General features: G+C 37.3%; 1 protein-coding gene across 6 annotated transcripts in view; it reads left to right on the top strand.

The window, feature by feature from the left end:
• LOC117215667 (ras-specific guanine nucleotide-releasing factor 1-like) overlaps positions 1 to 22,886 on the top strand; it is a 49,869-nt gene extending 26,983 nt beyond the window's left edge. The window contains exons 5-27 of one of the 6 annotated variants that reach the window (XM_033462052.1): positions 2,533 to 2,639; positions 4,602 to 4,749; positions 5,737 to 6,044; positions 8,539 to 8,768; positions 8,952 to 9,148; positions 10,603 to 10,728; positions 10,864 to 10,966; positions 12,623 to 12,874; positions 13,303 to 13,363; positions 13,450 to 13,585; positions 13,803 to 14,185; positions 14,355 to 14,464; positions 14,586 to 14,705; positions 15,410 to 15,631; positions 16,924 to 17,103; positions 17,215 to 17,528; positions 17,825 to 17,952; positions 19,075 to 19,095; positions 21,068 to 21,446; positions 21,580 to 21,677; positions 21,842 to 22,124; positions 22,205 to 22,402; positions 22,573 to 22,886. In XM_033462052.1, coding sequence (XP_033317943.1) covers positions 2,533 to 2,639; positions 4,602 to 4,749; positions 5,737 to 6,044; positions 8,539 to 8,768; positions 8,952 to 9,148; positions 10,603 to 10,728; positions 10,864 to 10,966; positions 12,623 to 12,874; positions 13,303 to 13,363; positions 13,450 to 13,585; positions 13,803 to 14,185; positions 14,355 to 14,464; positions 14,586 to 14,705; positions 15,410 to 15,631; positions 16,924 to 17,103; positions 17,215 to 17,528; positions 17,825 to 17,952; positions 19,075 to 19,095; positions 21,068 to 21,446; positions 21,580 to 21,677; positions 21,842 to 22,124; positions 22,205 to 22,402; positions 22,573 to 22,791 — 4,323 coding nt within the window. In that variant the 3' untranslated portion in view covers positions 22,792 to 22,886. Of the gene's footprint in view, positions 1 to 2,532; positions 2,640 to 4,601; positions 4,750 to 5,736; positions 6,045 to 8,538; positions 8,769 to 8,951; positions 9,149 to 10,602; positions 10,729 to 10,863; positions 10,967 to 12,622; positions 12,875 to 13,302; positions 13,364 to 13,424; positions 13,586 to 13,802; positions 14,186 to 14,354; positions 14,465 to 14,585; positions 14,706 to 15,409; positions 15,632 to 16,923; positions 17,104 to 17,214; positions 17,529 to 17,824; positions 17,953 to 19,074; positions 19,096 to 21,067; positions 21,447 to 21,579; positions 21,678 to 21,841; positions 22,125 to 22,204; positions 22,403 to 22,572 lie in introns of all 6 variants that reach the window. The other 5 variants (XM_033462059.1, XM_033462087.1, XM_033462068.1 and 2 more) reach the window with 5 other exon arrangements.
• Positions 22,887 to 27,457: the final 4,571 nt, after the last annotated feature.

Below are 27,457 nucleotides of genomic sequence, written 5' to 3' on the forward strand. Positions count from 1 at the left end.
CGAATGCCTTTCCACAATTCTACGATTTCGACGAAAAATCGTTCGATTCCTTTACTCTATCGTACAGCTAGGCGCGATCGACGATCGTTCGAACTTGCAATCCCACGCTGAAACGGAATTCTGAAGCAAATCGTGACGCGATAGATTACCAAGACATGGAAGAAATTATTTCCATTTGCCTGAGGATCTCTGTCATAAACCTAGCTGACTTTAAAACGGAGAGCAATTAGCACGACCTAAATATAAATGGGGCAAGAAAAGTTGGCGTTTGAACGATTTTGACGTTAATGAGAAACATTATTCAACTAATGCTACGTTTGTAAAGCCTCGCGTGCGAATAAAAGATTAGGAAACATTCGATATTTATTTTCTTTCGTACCGTTAACTTGTATCATATCGTACGATCGCGTTTCGAAGATAAACGCGTAATTATTCTCGCGAAGGTAGAACGTGAGAAATTATGAATTTGATGCTATACGAAATCATGGCGAAGTCGTGTCAGGCTTTCCGCTAAAGGTTATGTAAAGCAGGACAGATCTTTGAGGCGGATAACGCATGAATAAACTGCGGCAGTCTGAGAATTTCGTGGAGAAGCAGGAGCGCGGCGAAAACACTGACGTAATAGGTCAAGTGAGACAGAAAAGGGATTATTTCCGCTCTTCTCTAGGGATCCTATCATAAAACTTCCCTACCTTAATTGGCATCGCAAAAAAAAAAAAGAAAAAAATTGAAACTCGAGCACCGGGCGGAAAGGCGAGAGCCAAGAACCGTTTTCTCCCCTGAGAGAAACTTTCGTAGCCGAGTCGGCGGCAAATTGTCTGTAAGTAACGTCTAATATGCGTCCTCGTGGTGGAGAAAGTACGTGCTTGACAACCGCTTGATGGATTACTGGCGTCCCGTTGGCTCGCCTTGTACACAGGACCGTAATCGACTCGATAATAAGAACTTCTGGTTCCGATGTTTTTCTCTGTCGAGATATACCGATGTCGACGACAGATCTCTCAGAGATTTATTAAACGTCTGTCTTTTTCGTCACTTTGTTTCAACGCTTTCGATCAGTTCCGCAATGTTTTACGCGAACTTATCGCGCTACCTTTGTATTCGTTCTTTCCATTGAAACGTACCTTTTTTTAAGCAGCGAACGTATTTGTCGTGAAGTTTACGGATGTTCGGTTAAGTCGTACGTCTACGGAAGAAACGAAACACGATCAATGACGTATCGCAACATGGAACATATGGAAACACGATTTCGCAATCTGAGAAATTAGAAGTTCGAAGCAGAGAGTGTCGAGCGATACTGAAAATCGAGGCAGTAGCAAGAAAACTTCTATCCGTGTGGCGCGAGAATCGAAACGCAGCAAAATTTGTGTAAAACGAACTAAATTCTTCGTGCAACGCCAACGCTACTCATCGCATCGACAAATCTACACTTTCGTTTATTGATAACATTCACTTTTGTATTAATAATACGCTTCTCGTGTATAAAACGCATAATCTGTTCGTAACATGTCGTAAAATATTTCCTTTCCACTACTGAATTCTCATCTTCGTGTGTCTTCATGAAATTACTATTACTGTTAGAATAATTCAGTATGTTTCGTAAAAGCTTTCCACTTCGTACAAGGAATATCGTTTTATTTGTACACGTAAATACGGTTTGGAATTGAAAGCTTATTTGTTTCAATATTCGATACGAACGACCAAGCAACGAATTCGAAATCTCCCTCGCAAACAATTTCCCATCTTTGCGTCTTCTCACGACAGTTTCTCAAATTAATCAAGAATTTCGTTGACATCGATTTCGTCGACCTAAATAGTTGCATCAGTTGAATCTAGATTATTGCTCGTGTCGCTGGAAGTTGCAGCGGATTCGAGTTTTGGACACTCTGTCAGCATAATTTCGTTGCAACTGGCCGTACACATCTTCGATCGTTGACAAACATACTGTACGCTCGTACGGTACACTAGTTGCCGACCTCGGACCGAGGTTTCGTTTACAATAGGCCACATGCTCTCTCGTGCGTTCGCTCTCTCGTGTAGATCGTACGCTTGACAACATACCCGCAGTACGATGTCGCGGGTTATAATAAAACGCTTGAGTCAATACGGCGAAATGTACAATTACGAGTACCTGATCGGTCGGAATGTATTTAACGCCTGACTCGACATGGCGCATATTTTATCACGCCCACATCTCTGCCTTTTGTATATTTGTTTTTGGTTCATTGAAACTTTTCAATGAATTTTCCAAGTCCGAAGCTGCCACGCAACGACCCTATCCATCGCTACGGTTGCTATTGCAACGATTTATATTGAAACACGATTTCTTCAAGATTTTCGTCGATCTATCGGGGAATGATAAACGAACGAGATTCTTTCAAATTCTTACGCTTGTTCTCGTAATTAGCCGTATCACCGACAACGAGCATAGCGAACAAGTTAAGTTTACACGAACTTCGCCGTAAACGCATCATTCCACAGATACGAAATGGAATTTGATTAATTATGCTTTTGCTACACGATGTGTTTCAGCACTGTTTCGCGATATCCTATAGAAGGGAGAATCAACGATCATACGAGCTAAAAGCGGCTACAGAGTCAGACTGCAAAACGTGGATCGAAGCTATACGAGAAGCTAGGTAACTATATATTATGTGTGTAATTTATAGGTGGAAATGAGCGTGATTAAAACGATGATATCTTCGCATAGTTCGGGTCCAAGGTGTTTAAAATATCAAAAGAAGCAGAGCTTAACGATATGAAAAGAGTGGAGAAATAAATCATAAAATAACTTCTTACGCGTTGTCCTTTCTCGTATTTTCTAAGATAGCAATAAGATTATTTTCATTTTTTTATTTCCGTAGCTCGCACGGCTGCCATAGATCTTTAGATCGTGGTTGGCTTGTCTGTTCTTTTTCACGTTAGTGCCTTAATGGTTTTGCCTATGTGACAAACGTGATCGCGCTGGCAATGCCTACAGGTGTGTCAAACGACCATAACGTTCTCTACGTGCGTCACTAACATCGCATGTTGTTCATCGTCCGTTCTTTTTTCTTTTGCCAAAGCAAGCGGGCAACCAACCGTTGCCCCTGATCCTTCTTTTATCGATTCACGACCGTTATTAACAAAATTTGAACGAAATTTGAACGAAATTTCAATGATCAGAATCGGGGTTTCCTGTATTTTAACATAAAAGTAATTTTATCCGTGTCCGAATAGGATCAAGTAAGATCTGAAATGGATAAAGAGCCGGAGAAAACGTGCAGACTTATATTTTAATATTGTTCTCTCTTATCGAAGCCGACTTTTATAATCCTTGGAGAGGATACGTACGAAAAGGATATCTTCTTCCTTAGATCAACGTGGATTTATATTACCAACATATATATTATATACATACGTACGTTTGCTCTTCTGAGTTACTGGTTTCTCTGATTACTATCATTTCACATTTTGCGACTCGACACGATGTAATGTTACTCGTATTACGTTCGCCAATAGCATGTTTTTGGGACGCTACCGAGTTTGCTGTTTGTCATCGCGTGAAAGGACTAGTGGCTATCGATTAAATTTCAGTTGGTAGGGGAATTGGAGGTATTTGCACTTGTACTAATAAAAATCGTTTGTTCGAATCGAGATATATGATACGGAAAGATATTTAAATAGAAAATGGTACGCTGTTGACAACTTTCATTTTCATCGGAAATTTCAATATATTCTAAGCTATCGGTGCATACGAAAAGAATGCACGAGAAAGACGGGAATAATATGAAATTACCCAATGGAGATATAAAAGAAACAAACCATCTAATAGCGTACATAGAACGCTCAGACTCTGTTGTCTGATCAATTTCGGTTCGATACTACTTGAAACTACTGCACGCTTTTCCAAAGTGATTCTTAACTCGTTAATATGTCAAGCTCGTTTACAGTTGTACCGTCTACAGTGATTCGCGAACTCGTTGCAAATTTGAGATCGAATAAGTTCTTTAAAATTGTACCAAACGTCTTGAAGCTTTTGCAGATTTTAGGAGGGTTAGCTTACTAAATGAGGTATAAAGGAAATTTGAAAAAAATTTCAATTGGAATGAATACAATTTTAAGCATACGATAAGAAAGTTAAAGAATGCGACGTTTACTTTTTTCCTTCGCAAAAATTGCAATTTTTTCAAAAATTTTTTATGCGTCATGTGGTAAGCTCTAATCCTCCTAACTTTTAAATAAAGAGGGTTGCAACAGTTTTACGAGTCACTGTAGTATCTAAAATCGGCTTTAACAAGGTGTACGATAACAAGTCAGATGGAATGCCATTCTGAAACTATTACGTATAAATATTGTAAAAAATATTGCAAAAATACGTAACTAGCGATAGAAAAGGACGAACAACACTAGCTTTCTATTTGTAATTTCATAGTTTAACATCTGCTGTAGCTGTATGTTGTTTATCAATCTCTGACTAAATCTACCAAGGCTTAAGATAGTCAGAATTGTATTAAAATCTTTTGCTTGGCTGGAATTACGATGAATTTTGACCTAATTAAAACGTAAGCACGGAGGCAGATATGTATCTGTTCCACTAGCAACTTGATTATTCATTGCAGTTTCAACAGATTGCTGTTGCAAAAGGAGGAGCTCGAGCAGAAGCATTTGCACCTGTTGCAGATTGTCGAGTCCGAGAAGACGGCCAAGTGGCAGTACACACAGCAATGCGAGGAGCTCGCATCAGAAATAAAGAAGCTCCGAGGGGAAGTATGTTAAACACTAGCTTCGCCTAATCTTCAAATAGTGGAATTGGACTAAGATTATTTCAATTAGCTAGGAAATTCACCCCGAAGGGTGTTGTCACGATTCTTCGTAATGTGACACGACGTCAAACATCAATTTGCATAACAACTCAAACGATTGGACACGTACTTATTTTCCACATAATACAAACGATACAACAAGAGAGACAAAATTATTCACATTGTTGCAACTATGACGGAAACGTAGTTACTCTCGAAACGTTATCGTCACATTCGTGAACAGGTTCCTGGATTTCGTTACGGTTTAACAATGACGGCTATGGGAAACGTCGTAAACGTTTCCTAAACTCCGATCGTCCCTTGCCACAACAGTATTTCGTGAGATAAGGATGGCCCGTTATGGTTACAGTCTGCTATACGATAAGGTTTCGTTAAAACTTTCTCCGATGTTATAACAACGAATCTAATTTCGCGTATAAAATGAATTACCTTTTTCCAAGAAACAAAGTACTACGAAGAAAGTATTAACAGCGATGGCAATTGGAATGAAAAATATATATATACATCGTGTACGGTATAATCTCTTACTTTCCATTAATATAATTAACAGATATTCGTTCCTCTCCGAGTATACGCATATAAAGATCATTAGAAGAATAGGTAGCTCGATGTTACAAAAATTCCTTGACCTGAAAAGTCCCGTATATTAAATACGAGAATGTCCATTCTAATTTATATCTTAAAATAAAAAAAGAAGGAATTCGCGTATTCGTATCATAATGAAAATTCTACTTTGTTAGTTCCCCTTTAATTAAATCGGCATAGTACATTTCAGTATTTGTCTATTAAAGCGATTTAAGGCCATATCACGCATTATACATGATATCGTGACATAATCTATCTCGACACTTCCGATAATTTCGAAGAACGAATTTTTCGAGTTTTTCTCGCTTTATTCTCACGTTATTTTGTGTGATTCGCGTTCTTGCAGCTGTGCGCTCTGAAGAAAGAGTTAAGGCCTGTAGCTTCGTCGTATACAGGAAGACCGGGAGTTCAAAGGACCATGTCCCAAGGCACTGGCAGTTTATACATGTCGGGATCCACTTTTGGATACGAGGCACATGGTTCGGGAATTTCAGCGTTTGGATTACGAGATATCAGCGAAGGCTCGATCGAGATGCAGAAAATTAAAAAGGTTCAAAGCTTCTTCAGGGGTTGGCTGTGCCGCAGGCGTTGGAAGCAGATCGTCGAGCAGTACATTAAAAGCCCTCATGCTGAGAGCATGCGTAAGCGGAACAGGTAGGAATTACTGTCCTTATTCGTTCAATCTTTAACATAAACACGTAACAATCACCTAAGATAGCAACGGTGCTGAAAGCTTTCTCGAATCTAATTACGATTATTAGATCAAATTCTTAGAATATGAAAACTTCAACGTTAAATATTTTTGTAAAGACGGCGATGGAAGATGGAACAAGGGATAAATTCAAATGGGATTAATATAGCGTCCTATCCTGTAGTATCTCAAACATTAACGCTATCTTACAGGGAACAGATGTGAATTACTTTTGATCAATTAATTGATTTAACTGTATATGTTGGTTATACGATTACTATACGTAATGTACATTACAGGGTGGTTGGTAACTGGCTGTACAAGCAGAAAGGGGGTGATTCTACGCGAAAAAAGAAGTCGAAAATATGGAATAAAAATTTTTCGTTCGAGGCTTTGTTTTCGAGAAAATCGACTTTGAATTGTCGCTCGGTACGCGTCTACTTTATCGCGTCTCGTTATAACGGATCTCACTGTAGATCGTTGTCTCGATGAAAAAATAAAAAAAAAAATTTTATTCTATATTTTCGACTTCTTTTTCGAGTAGAATCACCCCCTTTCCGCTTGTACCACCAGTTACCAACCACCCTGTATACATTGATCTCGAAACAGGTGTACATTGAAATTGATTTACTTGCAAATAAATAGCCTGTCGAATAATCGAAACAACCGTGTACTGTATCGATAACAATTACGCTTTAATAGGGGTAATACGACTCGTACGTATCTGTGAAATGTCAGCGATAATATTTGTGTAATATTAAATGATATTCAATTACTAAATAGTGGTTTAACGCGACGTTGATTATGCAACACTGTTCGTTTCGAAAAGTACTTAGACGAATTGTTTATTACGGTACATGTTTGTCACCATCGAGCTTGTTACGTTTGTTTCGTGTTGCTCGTGTTCTCATTCGATTAAATACTCTCCCGAGACGTGTATTCGCTTAATAAATGTTTGATTGAGGAAAAGAACAGAACAAACAGAGGCAGCACTCTGTCCCTCGAGTCTCACGCTCGCTGTCTCACAGCAAAACAATTGCAGATAGCAAACTTTGCTTCGATAAATAATATAGAGCATTATTTGCCTGATAGAATTTTGTACTTAGTACGCTATGTGCGCTGATTAACGACCAGTTTCATTATTAATTAGTCATTCAGACAATTGGCGCGGTTTTTGCTGTAATTTTAACCTCCTATACGCAGACATATTTGAAACATTATGTAAAAGTAGCGAAACGAGACGATACGTTATTAAATAATCATTTTCGGCTACCATATTTAAACGATGATCAAACAGCTGAATTTAATCTAAAACTTTTACTTATCGTAAGAATAATTTTATAGTAAATTACACCTGTTTGTGTTTAGTTTGGATTTGGTATGGGAGCACGGAAAGATGAACAAAGCTTTGTATAAATTATATAAAAGCCATTAAACATATCCTAAATTCCTGTTAGACTTACTCTCTCAAAGGTACTTTGAAATTGATCTTGTTGGTATTCATCTTCTACCGCAACATCGTATAAGTACATGTACATGTACCTTTGCGCTTGTCTGCTGCCACATTCTCTCTGCGTTCCTCTGCTTCGCTCATTTAAACCAGGTAAACTTTGCACCTATTTCCAGAAAATGTTGAGACTCGTCCAGGATCGTTAAGTGCATTCTTTCTCTACATCCGGCTCTGTATTCACGTTAGTCTAAGTATCATTCTTGCCAATTGTAGACATCGAAACTTTGCTACTGGCTACTACACGTTTGTACCAACTAAAGACGCGAAGAAACAGAAATAGGCTAAACTATATATTCGCGTTTAATTTCAAATGTCTGTTGCATTCGGTGCTAGGATTTGACGATTAGGTCATAACATATATCGATCGAAGGAGGAGTAATTACGATCTGGCTTTTCGCTTTTATATCTCCTAACGTTACGATTTTACCTACAACTCGTTAAAAGCCACTAACGTACGTAATATCAGGTACCTTTAATTTCTCCATTCAGAATGACAACTCGGTGTGATATAAACATAGAAAACATTGTTAGTTAGTTGCTACGTGAAACTACAATCACCAGAGTACGAAGCGACTGTAATTTTAGTTTCACGTGAAACACGAAGATTCATTGGCGAACGCTGCGTCATTTCCTTCCAGGCATATTGGAAGTAATGATCTCTCGAGGCGGAAACTCATTAGCTTTGAGTGGGAGGCCGATTCGCTAATCGTACTATGCCTTCCACGTGCAGCTGCGATAATTATCCCAACAACTAATTAGAGGCAAAATGAAATTAATATCCTTGACTGTTCTTCAATCTAGCGGGCTAAATTATCATAAGTGGAAATATTCGTTCATATATTCGATTAATTCAAAATATATGTGTTCCGTTTTCCCGTGTATTTATCTTTTGCTTTGCTTAGCAGGGAGAAAGACAGAAGACAAAACGGATTTTCTTAATATTTCAGCTTAGTGTTTCAAATGGTGGAAGCCGAAGAAGAATATACGGAACAGATGGAGATATTAGTAAGCTGTTTCTTGAGGCCTTTTAAGATGGCTGCCAGTTCAAAGAAACCCCCTTGTAGTCACGAGGATGTGAATAGCATATTTTTGAATAGCGAAACAGTGTTGTTCCTTCATCAGATCTTCCTGAAGGGTCTCACTTCTCGTATGGAGAGCTGGCCCACTTTAGTTTTAGGTACGTAGTTTCATTTCTATTAAGCCATTCGATCCAGAGATAACGTTTAGGTAACATTCTGGTTAATTCTTATTTGTTATTAATTGGCAATGTGCCATATAAGATTATGTAACAATATGGAGGAATTCTTCGTTAGAATGTTGCTGTGCTAGCGATAGAAAGAATCATGTTCGGTGATTTCAGGCGATTTGTTCGACATGTTACTACCAATGTTGTCAATTTATCAAGAATACGTCAGGAACCACCATTACAGTCTTCAAGTGTTGACTGAATGCAAGCAATCATCACCTTCGTTCGCTGCATTGCTCACTAGATTGGAGAACAAGACTGCTTGCGGAGGACGTTCACTGGAGACCTTTTTAACGTATCCTATGCATCAGGTACGTCACATTATCATTATTCAATTTGTTTCGATAAACAAATTGATTGAACGTCGATTAACAGCGGTAAACCTTGAAAATCTATCCGTCACTTATCGATAGGAATTAATCGAGCTTTTAATTAACGGCTTTTATTTTGCTTTACGTATACAACATGCCTGGAGAAATATTTCCGGGTTTCTATTTCATCGGCCGATATTTTTGTCACGTATTGCACAGCTATTGACCAATTAACGATAAAAGAGAGTAATAATGTTGCGAACAGTTTCCGACTAGTTGTGATCACCGGTCATAATTCTAGAAAATCCTGCGTGCCCCGATCAGCAAAATTGTGGCCCGTAGGTAAAGGACCACTCGATGTGGAAATTTCATTTCGGAACAAAATAGGTTTCATTTCTTTTTCCACTTTTCGTTGAAGCGTTGGTGATTAAACGGAGCGGCGTCGCGCGTCGTCTTATTTTTCTCTTATAATGCATGTAAATTTTTGTCACGCTGTGCTCGTTACGGTATCTGTAAATTGTAATTACGCGTGGAGAAGTTTATTTTTACTAACAACGTAAAAAAATGCTAGGGGTTAACATTTATTATTAATGGCTGAATTGTTTCGTTACTTTATAAATCGATATATACATAGGAACTGCGTTGGCCACTTTCCCACGCAGCGCACATGAAAAACAAATTTTTTAATATTTTGAAGGTAAATTTATTTAGAGGGATTTTACGTATTAGAATATTCCAATTTTTCCTTATTTTTTCTACACTAGTCCTTTTTGCAGCATGCTGTCTTACCATTTTCTAATAAATATTCCACAAATAATTTCCATTATCGCGCTTGAATTATAAATATAGTATAATACGTCCTTTTTTTTTTGTTTCGTCGTTTTCAGGGATTATACGCGCTTTATACCGTGTATTATCGCAACAACTCTTCATAGGATAACGAGACAAATCTCATTAAGTATTTTTTTTATACGCGACGAATGAAAAAAGGGCAAGAGAAGTTAGGAGTAAGAGAGAACGGTAAAGTAGGGGGGCAAGGAGGAGTACCAAGAAATTCTAATATTTGTACGAACATGACCTTACCTCAAATGCGATTAATCGGATTAAAGAGAATTATCTGCAGTGTCGTGCATGATACACGATGTAGTTAAATTTTGCAAAGCGATAAGCGACTGCTATCGTTGAATATTAATACCGTAGTTACATTTTCAAGACCTTGTTTCCTACGTGTTTTGGGTTTAAATACGATTGGGGTTAACGATTAACGACGTTTTAGGTAATACTATCCTAGAAATTGCCTGATACGTGAATTAATATTGTAATTTACATCTGACATGCAATAGAATTGATCGATGAATTCTACTGCAAGCGACTAACGTTAAATTGGATATTAATTAAAATAATTTCGAGGATAATAAGGTGACCGGAGATAATTTTCTGCAAATATTTTTCAGATTCCAAGATACATTATTACGCTGCACGAATTATTGGCCCACACTCCTTACGATCACGTTGAACGAAAAAGTTTACAAAATGCGAGGCAACAATTGGAATATTTATCGAGACAAATGCACGACGAGGTACTAATCGTATATTTAATTAATCTGTTGGTTAATCATTCCAGAGCAACGTGTTTTGATTGCTTAATTCCGTAATATAGTATTAACTATTGATTATTGATATATTCAGGATTTAATATATTCACGTTATTTCAGGTCAGTGAAACAGAAAATTTACGAAAAAACTTGGCCGTAGAACGAATGATCGTAGAGGGCTGCGATATTTTACTCGACGTGAATCAAGTGTTCGTCAGACAGGGTGAGCGACGTTACTCATTTTCTCTATGCATCTATTTTTATGGTAGTGCGAATATCTGTGGAAAGGATGGAAGAAGTTTAAAGTTGCGAATTAGTTACTTTCAATTTGGTCGATCGATAATCTCCATGTTCGAATTAGTATACGATTGATATGGTCGATCGGATAATAACTAAAAGCGTATCTAAATTTGAATATTTCACAGCTACTGTAATTCCTTACAAGCACATCGTACGTACATTTTTCCTTTATTTCGGTTACTGGTATCACGAATTGCTTCACCGAGTAGAAATTTACATTTTCCTTTGCCAATGACGTCGGTAACGAGATTCTATCGAAGCTTCGCTTTCCCTTTACCTTGAACCGAGAAAATCGATGGAAAATTCTTGGACGCAGTCGGTAAAGTCAACTCGGTCGAGCTGGCTACACGTGAACGTCTCGTCCAAGGTTTTACCGGAATGTCCATGAGAAATGAAAATTCGGAGTACGTGGCGCAAGCGCGTCCCTACGTGCCCCAGAATCGATGGGGTTGTATATTCGTATGCACGTGATCTACGCCGAAACTGCTGGATCATGCGCAACAAGTATCGTCAGGGCCGTCGTAGGAATGGCAAAAATTGCTTAAAAACATTTTCAAGATATTTAGAAGCAGTCTCCTTTAGAGATGTTTCTCAAACAACGTGCTCGATAAGGCACAAGTGCAGACACGTTTTGAGGTAGAACGCGACTCTCGTCATCTTGTTAGATCACTTTCACGTCTCAATAAAAGATTACGCAAATTACCTGCTGTATCTGTAAAACGATATTCGTTGACAAATTTTCACGCTCTAGTGCATGATATTTTCGTTCTGCACGAACACGCGTTTGCGTAAATTGGAATTCTCTGCGAGAAGGATGGATCGTTTGTTAACACAGCCCTGATCCCTCGTGTTTGATATCGCATCACATGGCTACCACGCAAACGTCCTTCCGTCTTTATAGCGTGCAGGAAAAGCCCCGCCCGCGGATGGTTTTCTCCTGACATTTGTATGGTCAGAATTGTAAATTTTCTACGTTTGTAATAACGCTTAAAGGAATCAGAGAAGGAAATTGTAGCTTCTAGAACTACCGACTGATAATTTGAAAGTTGTATCATGGGGTTAGCGGGACGAGAAACAAATATATGTATATATATATATATACGAGCACATACGAGCTCCATTTTGCAGTTCGATTGGTGAACAATTCAGCGTGTGTTGAAAATGTGATCACGTAAATTTTATCGAGAGGTGACTCGTATTTGTTGGAGGTATTATCGAAATAACGGGGACCAAAGAGGTGTACAAATGATAGTATTAGGGATCAAGGATATTCAGATACATCGAAAATACTGGTGGATAATTTCCTGCCTTTTGTTGTTGTTGTTCTATGCCGACTTGTCAACAAAATAACTCATATACGTATAGAATCGAGCAAGGTACGAGTAAATAACAAACTTTCGTAATTTTGTTCCAGGCAATGGTATTTTGCTAAAATTAATTATATACTTTTATGTATATATATTTGAAAATATTATTGCGCGCAAAGTTTCTGAACAAATTAATTCACCGATTCGTGATATTTTGTCCATTCTTTGACAAAAGATTCTTTCTTATTAACTTGCTACTTTATGTTTTTCAGGTACGCTCATCCAAATCTTAGATAAACCAAAAGGAGCTCGAAGTAGATTGAGCGCGACGTTTGGAGGCAAAGGTGGTGGCGATAAGGAAGCAGTCAGACAGTGCTTTCTCTTTTCCAATCATTTGTTACTAACGACGCGTCAATCGGACGACGATGGTCGTTTGAATCTTGTCCCACAAATAGGAAAAATACCTCTTTCCGATGCGGTGTTAGTGGAGGACCCTAACGAACAGAGTACCGCAGATGACGATGGTATTACAACATTATTATCCTTCGACTAAGGCTTCTTAGTGCTTTACCTTGTAATCTCATGCTACTGCAATCGGCTTAATCTTTTGCACTTAGTAGGTGGTTTCTTAATTGTAACTAAACGTAAATTTTTGCGAAATTCTAGCAGCTTCGAACGGCAACAAGTATCATTCTTAGTTTGAAAATTTGTTGTAAAAATTGATTTCCACAAATTTGTTAAGTATTTAAACGACTAATCGATCAGCGGATTCGACACGAAGACTTTTTAACGCTCCTAGTTCCTAGTAGTAAAGAAAATAGTCAACTATCGTGTATCTTCCTTTAAAATGTCTTATTTTTAGATCTCTAAATAGACCAGCTGCTTCCCTTTTCGTAGAATGCTCCTTCCTTCTATTTTTAATTTTTTATGCATTTATTTGCAACACTTCAAGCTTCTTCGACTTTGGGCCTGCGGCGACATTCCAAGCAGTGGATGATCTGTCTTTTGCAAAAGTGTGTTAAATACTTTACACATAATTAATATTGTATTGCCGTGATTGCAAACTGATTTTAGAACTGTCAGTATGTTCGATGTCCAGCGGCATCAGCGAGAGCAGCGGAAGTGGTAGCGGAAGTGCCAGTAGCCAACTGCAGAACCGTGACTTCAAAATCATACTCGACTTAAAATCTGGCGGATCTCAAGTTACCGTACACCTCGTAGCTCCTACTATTCAGGTACAGCGTAAGGCGATTATAACAACGATTATTATCCATATAATATATAATTATTATTTATTAAGAATCATCTGCCATAGACACCTACGTTCTTGTTAATTTTCTCTCAGAAAATTCTCTCTTCAGAATCTCTTGAATTATCTCTCTTTAATTACATTTTATATTTTCCATTTGCGAGGAAAGGCAAATTAACGAAACTTTTAATTAACGAATGAAGGAGAAAGCTGCTTGGATAAGCGATATCAGCCAGTGTATGGACAACGTTCAGTTCAACGATTTAGTTCGAGGCTCGTTGTCGGACACTAGTTCCGTCACGATGCCTCAATCCATCAGGAACGACCCGAAACTGTTCAAGGATGACGTAGATATCAGATTCAGTAGGACCTTAAATTCCTGCAAGGTGCCGCAAATCCGATCAGCCACTCCTGAACGACTACTTCAACGTCTGACGGATCTCAGATTTCTCAGTATAGATTTTCTCAATACGTTTTTGTTAACGTATCGAGTATTCACCAGTGGCGTTACTGTACTGGAAGCTCTGAAGAAAGTGTTTTACGAGGCTGAGCCACCCGATGCCGAGATGCCTACTGGTTCCCTGGTGTAAGTTTCTGAATCTGTTGCCCATTCTTGTTTCATACGAAAGCATTCTTCTGACCGAGCGTACTGGATTGTGATAATCCTGTCTCTCCGTGAAACAAGTTGTAACGTACGCGTGAAATATGAGAAACTTCGACTTTTCTAATTGGATGTAAATGTGTATGTCCACCAGATCCTTAGACGTATTGGGCGGAAACACAGCGGACTCGCAATTGCACGTGGACGATAGAAGACGAAGCAGCGTTTCACCACGAAGAACCAGCGGGGCTAGTTCAGTTTCTGGTATATTTATCGACTTGTACATTAATCTTACGTTATTAAAAAGTGGTTTCACGGAAGAAAATATCGATAAATTGTCTCTGAAAAATTCACCTTTCATTTTTTTTTTTTTTTTCGTATATAGGATACGGATCGGAAATAAGCGACAGCCGTGAAGCGAAGAGTCACGGTTCCTGTGACTCTAGCAGCGGCGGATACACGCTCAATTCAAAGGGATATTGGCGCAGTGGCGGATATAAAAAGGGTAAATCGTTTATTAAAGTAAACGAGCGTAGCATTAGCTTCCTTTGCGTATGCAGAAGCGATAAATCGTACTTAGATGGCCACTGTCTTGAAAAAGTAAAATCTGGTAGCAGAGTTAGATAAAATAGTTTTATAGATTATACGCATAGAATAACGCTCCTCTGTTTGTAATGTATTGTCAAATAATTACGAGTCACGTACAAATACTTTTCGATCGTTGCAAATCGCACGAAGTATTTATAGCGAAGCATTTAAGTAGTTCAAGCGGCAAATTATGTATTAAAATAATACATTTGCAAATTATTTAAGATTTCTCTTTTAAGTAGCTCTGTTTCACATTACGGTATGCAGTTAAGTAGATCGTAATTATTTTGAAGATTGTTGCATGACGCAATAGCATATATCTAGTTTTATTAGAAGAATTATCGCATTTTCTATTATTTTACTCGAGCGATATGTTTTTTAACGCGTTAACGTTATTATATTATCAACGTTAACGATTCAACGACTCTGTCTGCTAATAAACGATTACGTATTGCTAATGTCTATTCAAATATGCGTCAGTGTTCGTGATTAATAAGCGCACAATATAACAACAAACTTGCCATTGTTAATACCACGAAATATGCGCGATAGTTATTCTATGAGTTCTATCAGTTCGTATCACTAAAAATATTTGTAACTGTCGATTAATAATTATTTTAGTGGACGAGGAGCAGCAACTAGGTTTGATTTCGGAAGCTCCTTCAATTATAAAACGAAGTCCTACTATACAATCGTCCACTGCGTCCATTGGTTCTCAATCTCCTGCAACACCACGAAAAATCAGCATTCGCGTGGACAAAGAAAAGAAAGAAGAAGACGATGGCTGTCATTTAACGATACCAAAGGTCATTGGTGTTTCGTCCAGCTCTGAGACACTCACGGGTAAGATCAAATTTCGGAAAAAGTGCACGGTTTTTTAATCGTATCCGGGGAATAGGTAATAGAAATCATAGAATAACTGCAAGTCGAATTTCTGTTCGAAGACAATAATTAAGATCTATTTTCTTCTTTTATAAAATTTATTTTAAAAACTAGGATAGAACGGTTAACTTTAGATTGCAAGAACAAACCATCAGAAGGCGATAGGCATAGGATTCCATTAGAAGTCTTCACTAGGCCTTAAGCTATGAAAGGATGAAGCACTTTGCGAAGAGAAGTAGTTGATCATGACGGAAAATATGATTTTCCGGATGTATTGAAATATCCGCTTGGCTCAAGTGGTGGGATAAGACGGAACACTCGTTTAAAACCAACATATAGGTCGATGTTAATATAGTGGTTCGTTCTCTTCTTCCTCTTCTCCTCTTTTTCTTTTCGTTATTCTATATTTTCTCGACGAACTTGACGAACACGCACTAGTGTCATTTCGAAGAATACACGTGGATTTTTACGTGAATAACATCCGTATGAGATAAGTGCGTTGATTATTAAAATTTCAACTGACGGCTGGATCGAACGAAAGACGTATCTCGTACGTCATAATTTTCTGTGCGAAGTTAAAATTTTCTGGGAAACCAGAACAGCAATTCGAACTTTACTCTGCAATCAATCTAATTGCAAGAAAGAATAACACGTGCCAAGAAACATCTCTATTCTTGCCTATACGTATTTACATAGGCAGTTTATTCCATACTGAAGCGTTTCGTTTTGCCGCGGATGAGATGATTCGGTAAACATTTAATATACTTGACGTATTAAACTTCGACAGCAGGAATTTCCTCAACTCTCTAAATTCTAAACCAAGAAATAATGTGCGCGCGGGTCTATGGTCGATCGTGAATTATTGCGAGGAATATTTAGTCTCGTGTCACGTAATGGCAACTCATTAGCAGTTCTTATCAAAGATAAACATCGGCGTTCCGTTTCACCCCACTCTTCCCTGCATTTTACCGAGGCCTTTGCATTGATATATATATATTAATATTATTTAAATAATTTCGTCTCACCTATGTTACGCATGCAGTATTATTAAGCGGCGTTACTCTTAAAAAAGGTAATATTTTCCAATCTATTATACCTCCGTTAATAACTATCCGGATACAATAAGAAATTACGTCACTTGAAGGAAAATTGACTGTAAATTATTAAAAAAATTCTTTTTATCGTATAATATCTTACCGTGACAAACGGGTTTCGCGATAGCTGGTATTAAATAATAGCGTAATTAATTTCAGATAATACGGTAATAAGCGCACCGTCCTCTCCTAGCAATCTGAGTTCTGTTACGTTGGTTGGGTCAACTGGTTCAGGGTCAGGATCAGGATCGGATCGAAGTCCACAGGATGGGGTTACTTATTCGCGTGGCGTCTCCGAAGAAACCGATACACCTGTAGCAACGGATCCGCCAAAAGGGGGTACGCTGATTACGAAATTAAAGCTTAACACGCCACGCCACTTGTCGCATGGCTCCTTCACACAGGTTGTTCCATTATAACTTTTTCATACAATTATTTCCAAATTATCAGAGGAACAGTTTATCTACGAGGATGCCGAGTCTGAAACATCGAAACAAGCGAAAGAGGAGACACCGACGAAAACTCCTACAACGCCAAAGGCGACAGCCATCGAAACAACCGAGAACGAAGCAAGCAAACACGAGAAAGAGAAACAGCCCGCGAAAGAAAGTGAAAGCAGCAGTCCATCGGCTCAGCCGCCGTCTCCTCAACAAAATCAGCTGAATCAACAGAGGCAACATCTACATCATAACGAACATAGAGCATCCATCGCCTCTGCTCCTGCGGCTACCGCGAGAAGTAGCTCGATTTCTACGATAACTGGAGTATGTGGAGAAATATGTTTCTTTGATACACTTAATGCTATTCATACACACAGATACATATGCATAACGTGCATAACGTGTCATAGTAATTGAAATAAGTAGAACGTAGGGAAGTATATGGTACAGAAGGCCGGTGATAGTTCATTTTCTCTAAATTAATAATATTTTTAATCGAGGTATTATTGCCGATATTACAAAGGATTTAACGTACAACGAGCTACGTTACTACGTAACGCTAATAGTATTTTTGATTGAAATATAAATGAAATATTGAATAGGTTATTTGCGTTTTGCAGAATTATTGGATGAGCAGGCGATCGATTCAAGAAATCGAAATGTCTTCCCAACAAGGCAACTTCCAACATGACCAGGTTTCCAGCAAAGCTGGAGTAGTGATTACCAGCTTTCGGCAGAGTCATCGAAGGTTCGTTCGAGTATTCCTGACGTGTTTAACTGTCTATGTATATCCATACGTTGTTGTACGCATCATAAAAAAAAGTGCGCATGTCGATCGATCCGAGGTTTTCTTTTCCCGAAAACTATACGATATCGTCGTCTTTATACAGAAAATACGATCGAACAACGTTTATAGTCATCTACCGTATCCATTTGAAGAAAACATTAGCATGCAACTTCGAGGACATGTATAAATTGTATCGAGCTAATTGAGATACCATAATATTACGTTAAAATAACGATTAATCATTCTATCGAACGTGTACCGCGAATATAATTAAGGAACTAATTTGTACAGACGTTTGTATCTTGAAACAGAAGAGAAAAAAAAAAAAGAAGAAAAATTATCTCTATTTCGTTTCACGGTATCGCTAATGAATGTTGACTGTAATAAAGGTATTTTTCACTTTCTTACGCATGAGTGCTTTGTCTCGGTATTCTTACGTGTTTTCTTCCGCCTACAAATAAATCTTCCTTGTTTTTCTTGTAGACAGAGATATTCGTATTTTTCTATCCTCGTTTAAACAACACTATCATCTATTATCTCTATTATTTATGAAGTACTGCATACGTAACGATTGGAAAATTTATGTGTATCTTATTATATTATTTTTACTACAAAGTATATAGCTTTTCCTTATTATAATTAACGACCATCGTATATCTGATATTCTTCTACTTTAATATCACTTTCTTTTATCTCTACGTATATCGTTTATCCTTAGGAGATCGAGCGATACATCGAAATTCCAAGATTTCAGGTTTGAGTTGGTAATTGGACAATTATATTTTTTCAGTGACACGAACGAACGGATTCGAAAGTATACGTATTGTAATTTAGTTGTAAAATCGATTGTCCAAGCTCGCTTTCGCGATTTCGTACGTTTTATACGATATTTATTATTCAACACGATAATACGTGAATAATATTCTTTCGAAAGAACGTACTGTCGATTCCAATATCGACGTAAATCGTTTCTATTCGTAACTCGACATGCTTATTTTCACCAAATGAATTTTTCAATCCAGGATAATACTTTAGTTATTTTAATGCAACTGTATTTCATATGACGTTTTGTGTCACTTATAGCGTTGGACCTGTACCTATCTGGTAAGTGTCATCGTTTCTGCTTCTGAAACACTGCTATTTTTCACTCTATGTGGCGCATGATGATCTCTATCTCTTTCACAAACTCACGTGTATGCTCTCTCGTCGTTTTATTGCTCACGTTCACTTGAAGCACATTGCAAAATTTCTAAATTTCCATACATCCCGAAAGGTATCTAGCTCTTCTTAAATTTATTAAAAATAAAATTCACCGCCTACAAAGAATATAACATCGGTCGTCATGTAATTCGACGTAGTTATTTTTTATAATTTAAATCGCAAATAGTTTAAACTATAGTAACGCATAATACGAATCGCAAGACGGTACGAAGTTCTATTTCAGAAGAACTATAACTTGTACAAAATCTTTTTACAAACCTACTTTTATCGAATAATGGACAAGATTTTGAATGCATGAATACCCGAACCTGATTTATTCTAAATATCGACTATCTTAAAACCAAGATTTTATATTATAGTGGCATAATATTTTTTCAAATGTTTTTGTTATCTCAATATTTATTTTTCAAATGAAATAATCAAAGCTGTATCGATATCTTGTAATATATTTCTTAAACATTTGTTATGTTTCGTACTACCTACTTTCATTTTATTACTAATTATCCTGCATCATGGGCGAGCTAAACGAAATAGAAATAGTTTGAACTGTTTAGACGTCTTGTATTAATTGATATTCGCGGTAATAGTGTCTCTACCGTGGCTATAGTTTAGTACAGCAGCTGGATACAGCTATTGCATTGTCGGTATTTGTTAATCAACTAGACAGCAAGGCGCACACTAGTGCACATTAGATTCTAGATTAGAGAAATCATTCGCAATAGGCTGATTTATTTAATAATCAGTATTTTTTTGTCGCAAAAAATTGTACGATGCATATATTATACATATACATGTGTATATAGCGTCGATATTAACAATATTAAAATTCAAATCTAATTAAAGTTTTATTATTTTTATTTATACAATTCGTCATACGCAATATGTATGTGACATAAAAATTTAAGGAATAAACTTGAACTAATATTTTCCTACGTATAATTCGATGTTCAAACGTTTGTCGATACGTTTCTCGATAGTTCATTGAGAATACCGTGGCGGAAGATAAATACGGTTGACACTGCAAAATACAAATTCAAGTGATAAAGAAGTTGTAAGATTCAGCGTATTTCGAATGATCAGTAGAAAAAGATTTAGATTTTTCTTTTCTTTTTTTTCTTCGTAATGTGCTGAGTAGTTTGTAGATAACAAAGAAAGAAATATGTGTCTTTTAATCGTCACACTTAGATGTTCACTATTGTCTATAAAATGATAAACGATATAAAGTTTGATATTCTCTCGTCTTAATTAGTAAATTTATATTTTAATATTACAAATTATAATATGTAAATTTACTGATTATTGAAATGTTGTACGGCCTAAAGTTGATGGGGAACAAACATGTTCATAAACAGTAATCATCCGATGTTACGAAACTGTCGAGTAATTTAATATCTGTGCTTCACCGAAGATTTTCAACGTAAAAGATATTCGCTCAAATTAAAAGCCTATCTCTGGAAAAGAAGAAGCTTTGATTCGAATCACGATAATTCTCGAAAGGGAATTTCCTAAAAAATATGGTAGAATAAACAATATTATGTCTATTAACGAATATACTCGAATAGACAACAGTATGTTAACCAATAACAAACTACTAATTAAATAATATACTTTATGATTATTTATTTGAATAATACGAGGAATGATATATTAAATGGTATAACAATTTACAGATGCTAAAGATATGCATGTTATGTAACGAATTATGTGTAATGTCATAGCCGAAACGTTTCATACTATTCAAAAGAATAATCATAACGGTAAAAAGATAAACACTATGTGTCCATTTAATATGTACAAACAGCACAAAAACAAATTCAAAGCAGAAAGGATTAACGTTGCTAATCTATATATCTAGGAGTAGTACCTCGACGGCTGCAACTGCATTCGCAATTGCAACATCTGCGTCGAGCAACCCCCCGGACAAAGGCATTGATGGAAATAATCGCAGTGGTTCTTGTCGAGACAAAAACAGGCGCAAGGAGTCGGTCATGTCAACTGCAGCCACGATGCGAGTGTTAAACGTTTTGAGGCATTGGGTCTCGAAACACGCTCAAGACTTCGAGTCCGATCAGACGTTGAAAAATCTGACGATCGAGTTTCTCGAGGATATCATGTACTGCTCGAATCTTCTTCCGGCTGAACACAAAGCCGCGAGCCAACTTCTTCGATTGATCACGAAAGAAGAGCCAGAGAGCAACAAAGTGGATCTGAAGAAACTGTTGGCATCTCCCACTGTACGTATACAAGAAACATCGATAACCCACGATACTAAATAGACATAGTTAATTCTTCTTTTGTATTTTTCCTAGTCAAAAACATTGTGCTACAAACCGTAATATATTGAAAAATATCGTCACGCGATTTCAGGTGCAAACGAAAGAAAGCATCGAGACGCTATCGGCGCTTGAAATCGCAGAGCAAATGACGTACTTGGATCACAAGATCTTCGTGTCTATTTCAAGCGAGTAAGTTATCCAAACGTATTAACTCGTTGCTCCGTTTATGAATCGTTGAAGTTTCACCGTGAAAATAAATGTTTTTGGATAAAGAAGATTCGTCCGACTCGTATCCATCGATACAGGAACGCTGACATCCAAAGTATTTGTAATCCGCTTCTATTTCTGCGTAGGGAATTTCTTGGACAAGCGTGGATGAAAACTGACAAGGCTACACGCGCACCGCACATTCTCTTGATGACGAAGAGATTCAACGAAGTGTCGCAGTTGGTCGTCTCCGAGATTATCCGACGTTCGAACATGTCAGCGAGAGTTGCAGCGATCGAGAAATGGGCCGCAGTCGCTGATATCAGCAGGGTTTTGCACAATTACAACGGTGTGCTGCAGATTTGCGCAGCTTTTACAAACAGCAGCGTCTTCAGATTGAAAAAGACTTGGGAAAAAGTTTCGAAGACGGTAAGGGACGATCACGCGAGTTCGGCGATATTAAAATGCCGAATGACGAACATATACGAGCTGTTTCGTTTGTTTTATAGACGAAGCAAACGATCGAGAGACTACAGAATATCGTGTCTTCGGACGGTCGCTTTAGAAACCTACGGGACGCTTTGCATCGATGCGATCCACCTTGCATTCCTTATTTAGGATTATATCTGACCGATCTTTCTTTCATAGAAGAGGGTACACCGACTATGACCGAAGATGGCCTTTTAAACTTTTCCAAAATGAGAATGGTAAATCGGTTTACTCGTTACTCGGTCATGTCGTAAAATTGTTACTGTAAAAAATGAAAGAGAGAGAAGAGAGAGATATCGCGAATTGAAAACGTATAAACTTGCTTAGCTCGAGCCAATTCTTTAAATCGAGTTTGAAATTTGGAGGAAATTTTTCAATTTATTTCCAGATTGCCCATGTGATTCGAGAGATACGACATTTCCAGCAGACACCCTACAAGATCGAACTGATAACGAAAGTTACGAATTATCTGCTGGACCCGTCGTTGATGCTAAACGAGAAGGATCTATATCGCATGTCCTTGGAGATCGAGCCAAGAACATCCAGGCTAAGTAGTTCAACCTTAATTAATCTGCCACCTTCTGTGAGCCATACATCCACAAAGTAATCTTAAGTATCAAGCCACTTCAATTATCGATACGTAATTATCCTTGTCTTATCCTCGGGCTATTTTCTAGATAATACGGAAAACATTAAAAGAGAGAGAGAAAAAAAAAGGAAAGAAATACTCACACCGAGCGTTGAATCTCAATTGCTCAATTGTGATTATGAGAAGCGTTTACGGGTTTAAATGTGCACTCAACTCGTTGATTTTGTACGAATCGTACGAGTAGCATTCTCGTTTTTCATCACGAGAAAAGGACGAAATAAATGTCTAGGCGAAGTTATAATCCAAAGCCTAACCGGCCAGCGTATCCTGATATTCCCCAAGTTTCTTCGAAAGTAGATGTCCAATATTTCTTGCAAATAGTACGAACGGCGTCGGTTTATGTCGGACACGAGCCAATGTGTTTTCAACCCCGTCCATTTCTGTCCAGTCTCGCTCGTCGTCACAGTCGCAGTAACGTCCGTTTTCCCTATATTTCCACTCGTGAATTTCAATGTGTGTTTACGTGGAATCCGAGAAAAGCGATGTTCGTTGCTACTTGAACGAGTAATTTGAACGAGGGAGGAAAATTTCTGAATATATCGATCGCGCTGTGCCATCTTCGCGTACGATGCGCGATCGAAATTTTCAACATTTTTGTTGGAACGCTGGATCGTTCCGGTCACAGGTACACGCGGAGGAAAAGTTTATAGTTTGTACGAACGTTACCAACATATTTCTATTTTATTTAGCAAACCGTGTCGATCACTGTCGTCGACATGTACGAGACGTACGATTCGGTCGAGAGACGACGTTAAAGCGATGGACGATACCGGTGACATCGTTTATTTCGACGGAATGTAGACTAGCTGACGAAACCGGAGAGATTTCGATCGTTGATTTTTAGTTAAAGTCGCTGAATCGAGCAGTATTAATCCCTGAGACGCGTCAGTGCAAACGAATATTAATATTAAAAATGCTAGCGACGGAGATTAGCAGCAAAGATCGAAGATTGTATTTGACAATCAGTAGAGTAACGATATAATGCCTTCGATCGGCTCCTAATCCTAATCTAACTTTTACTCCCTTTTTCCAAACTTCCCTATTCTTATCGTTTCTTAATGTCGTTACAACAATGTCGTAGAGATATATAGTATGTGCTTAATTTTACATCTTTTTATTTCTTTCTCCGATAGTACCATGTTTTATAAGAAAATTTGCCGAAGAGTTTCGTTAGGAGAGCGGGACCTATCATAATTTCCATCGTATCGATATTTTTCTCCATCGAAAGATCGATCGATAACAGTGCAAAGTGTGATTTCTATTTCGTGTATTTTTAACACATTTGTCGTGTAAAGTCTACTCGCATATTGAGAACGCGCATATCATTAAAGATGTATCTAAATGTAATCCAAAAATATTTATTCCGCCATACTTGACGACACTTTTAGCGTGACTATTCGATGATCGTATCGTTAAAGTCGTCGTAACGAATACGAGGAAAATTAATATCCGTGTCATCTCGCTGAAACAAACGGGTTATTCATTAAACTGGATAGTTTACGCTTTGTTACGTTATATTGTATACTTGGTCTTGCTTTATTTATTATAATTAATCAAGAACAGAGGTGCTCGTGTTACGAAAATTACTACGTTATTAAAGAATCGAAGAAGAATGAAAAAGATTTATAACCATCGATTTAAATGTCCGAACGCGGTAACGAATTCAATGACAAAGTGCTTATCAGATCGAGATATATAATACGTGCAAAATAATGGAATAAAGGAAGGTGTTCTTTACGCAAGAATCATTAGCCAAAAATATACATAGAATAATATTCTCTGTCTCTTCTTCTTATACTCTTTTTCGCCTTTTAAAAAGAAACTATGTTAGTGATAAGCTTCGGTAATCAGCTGCATCCTTCGTAATCCTTTTTTTATCCAATTGTCAAAAGGACATTCCACGGATAATCTTCGTTATACTTTCCTCGATGTAAGATTCCACTTTATAGTTTATAGTCACGTGGATCTCGGTATTGGCTATGCCTTGTATTCGAAACGTTTCGGTTGTTTTTAGGTGTATCGCATATCGTTTCGCGAATTTCTATTTACCTCTCTTTTATCTAGATACGATATTATACTAATTCTAGTCAGTCTGTACACCGAGAATGAGAAAAAAGGAACATGACGTATGGGCTACGTGAAACATATTCTCCAGCTAGCACGTTCCCCGCACAAGTTTCACGCGAGTAAAACGATCAACGGGATATTATAGCGAGCCACTTTTCCATAACAATTGTAAATCCTGAACTAGTCGTGTTTTTTTTTCTGTTGATCGTAGCTTGTTTGATTGTAAATTTACATTGTATAAATATCTGTGATGGAAAAAAATAATAGTTATTGTAAATACGAAGCGTATCGCTCATAAATGTTGTTGAAAGTCAAATGGACTATAACCTGCGTGATTAACGTAAACCATGCGTAAAATTTTAACACCGATGTTTTCGTCAACGTCGAATACACTCGTAAAACAAAACTATCGATTCCAAGGGATTATACGAGGACAAATGTATTCGTCTGTGACAAAATTCAAAATGAAATATCATGGTGAAGTACACAAATGCAATTCTCCATTCTTTTCTTCTTCGGATGTTTCGTGCAAAGGAATTCGATTAATTTTTTATTCGATTACTCGCTATACAATAACCGTATGCCATTTAATTCGATAGGTTTATATAGGTCGTTTCATGAAAATCTCACGTGTTGCTGTTTCTCAAATCGATTACTTTTTGTCGTATCTGTTAACACCGATCGGGTTAAAAACGATCGAATTTGTGTACTTTCATCGAAAGTCATTTCTTCCTGGAGTTTCTATATTTTAAACGTCAAATACTCTTACGGGTCAGGAATAAAGTACCTGAATACAAAGCCCCGATCTCGTTATTAATTTTATTAATAACAATGTATCGTCGCTCTTAAAAAGAAACATACGAATTACCTTAAAAATCTGTGTTCACGTGTAACTTTCTTTAGCAAAGGCTTCTGTAAAAACAGAATTATATTTAAACAGATTCCGGATGGAATATAAAAAAAACGTCGAAGCAAACATACTTGTACAAATTGATACATACTTGGATAATTTTGCGGAGCATGTCATTCTCGTAATCAAAATGTTATCGATTCTCTTTTGCGTTGCAGGAGATTTCGTATCTTACGTTCCAAGATACATCTCGTTAAAATTATCAGCTTTGTTTTAACATAATTTTAGCACGATTCATACATATCTCGAATCACCGAAAGATCACGAGAAACGAAAAAAAGATCTTTTACTTTCCCTCATCTTTATCGATATCAATCCACGGAAGACAATCCACGGAATTTCCAAAAATGTATCGTTGTTGATCGATCGAGACCAGTAAAAAATATGTGCCAATTTCTTTTCCAGACACGATAAACCGTTAGAAAGCTGATCCTACGATCGATTCATAGCGAAGCTCGTGTAACGTTGTAGAAAGATATTCTCTACTAAAGTTACTTATTCATAGTCTGCCAATGATTTATCATTTATCGTATTTACAATTAAATTCCTTCGCTTGTACATTATCCTACATACGCTTTTTCTAAACGTAGAGCTATATTTTCTTTCCACGGACTTGTCGAGTAATTCCAGGTATTTTGAAACGAATATATATTCAATTTTCGAGTAATGTTGCGCACAAATTTGCACGCTCAGTCACGGAGCGCGTTTCATTTGCAGCTTTGCATAAATTATTTGAAAGACTAATGTCGAGTTCACTGGTGTTTTTCTGTATACACAGGCGCGCGCACACACACACACGCACACACACACACACACACACGCGAATACATAATATTAAATGACAATTTAGACAGAACTAGGTAACTATTACTGTTATTGATAAATGCAGATGTAAATGGATTATTATCTATATGACAAACGTTATAGAAATGTAAAATTAAACGACGTTTCCCTCTAAACATCAAAGCAAACGATGTCTATAGATTCTATAAATTGTTATGCCACTGTGTCGTGTGAATAATGTCGCATAAGATCTTCTCGATAACGGGCACTTCTAAGATTATTAGTGAACCTTAGATTAGTACGATTCTTTAATCAGATAAAAAGAACGTGACAGGAAATGTCAATCTCGTACCTATAATCAGAACATAGATGTAAAAGGAATAAGAGGTGACGGGGATTTAAAAATATTTGATGAGAAAACGAGGTGAGCTTTGACGAATCCAATCTTTATAAAATTCTTGATTATATTAATTTATTTAACGTCAATCACTCGATACCTTAAACGGTCGACATTTAATCACTCGATAAATACAGCTTTTCTTTTTTTTTTTTTACTTTGAGACTCGTTCGAAAACGTTAAAAGTTCGCTTAAAAAAAGAATTGTAAAAGTCTCACCAATGGAATGGAACGTTGAACGTTTCGACTTAAGGATAATGTTCATAATGGGAAAGTAGATGACCTAGAACGAAAGTATCGTGGAATAGTTTTGTTACTATGTAACACAGGACACTCGTAAGGATTACATTATTCGACCGAACGAATTTCCGATGGCTCGCTGCCGTACAAAACTTTCACAATCAGAGAGATAATCAAAACAAATCCGAATACGTACTCTGTAGCGTAATGAAAGAACTCTTAAACACG

Source organism: Bombus bifarius, unplaced genomic scaffold (genome assembly GCF_011952205.1).
Source record: "Bombus bifarius isolate JDL3187 unplaced genomic scaffold, Bbif_JDL3187 scf7180000007973, whole genome shotgun sequence".
NCBI lineage: Eukaryota > Metazoa > Arthropoda > Insecta > Hymenoptera > Apidae > Bombus > Bombus bifarius.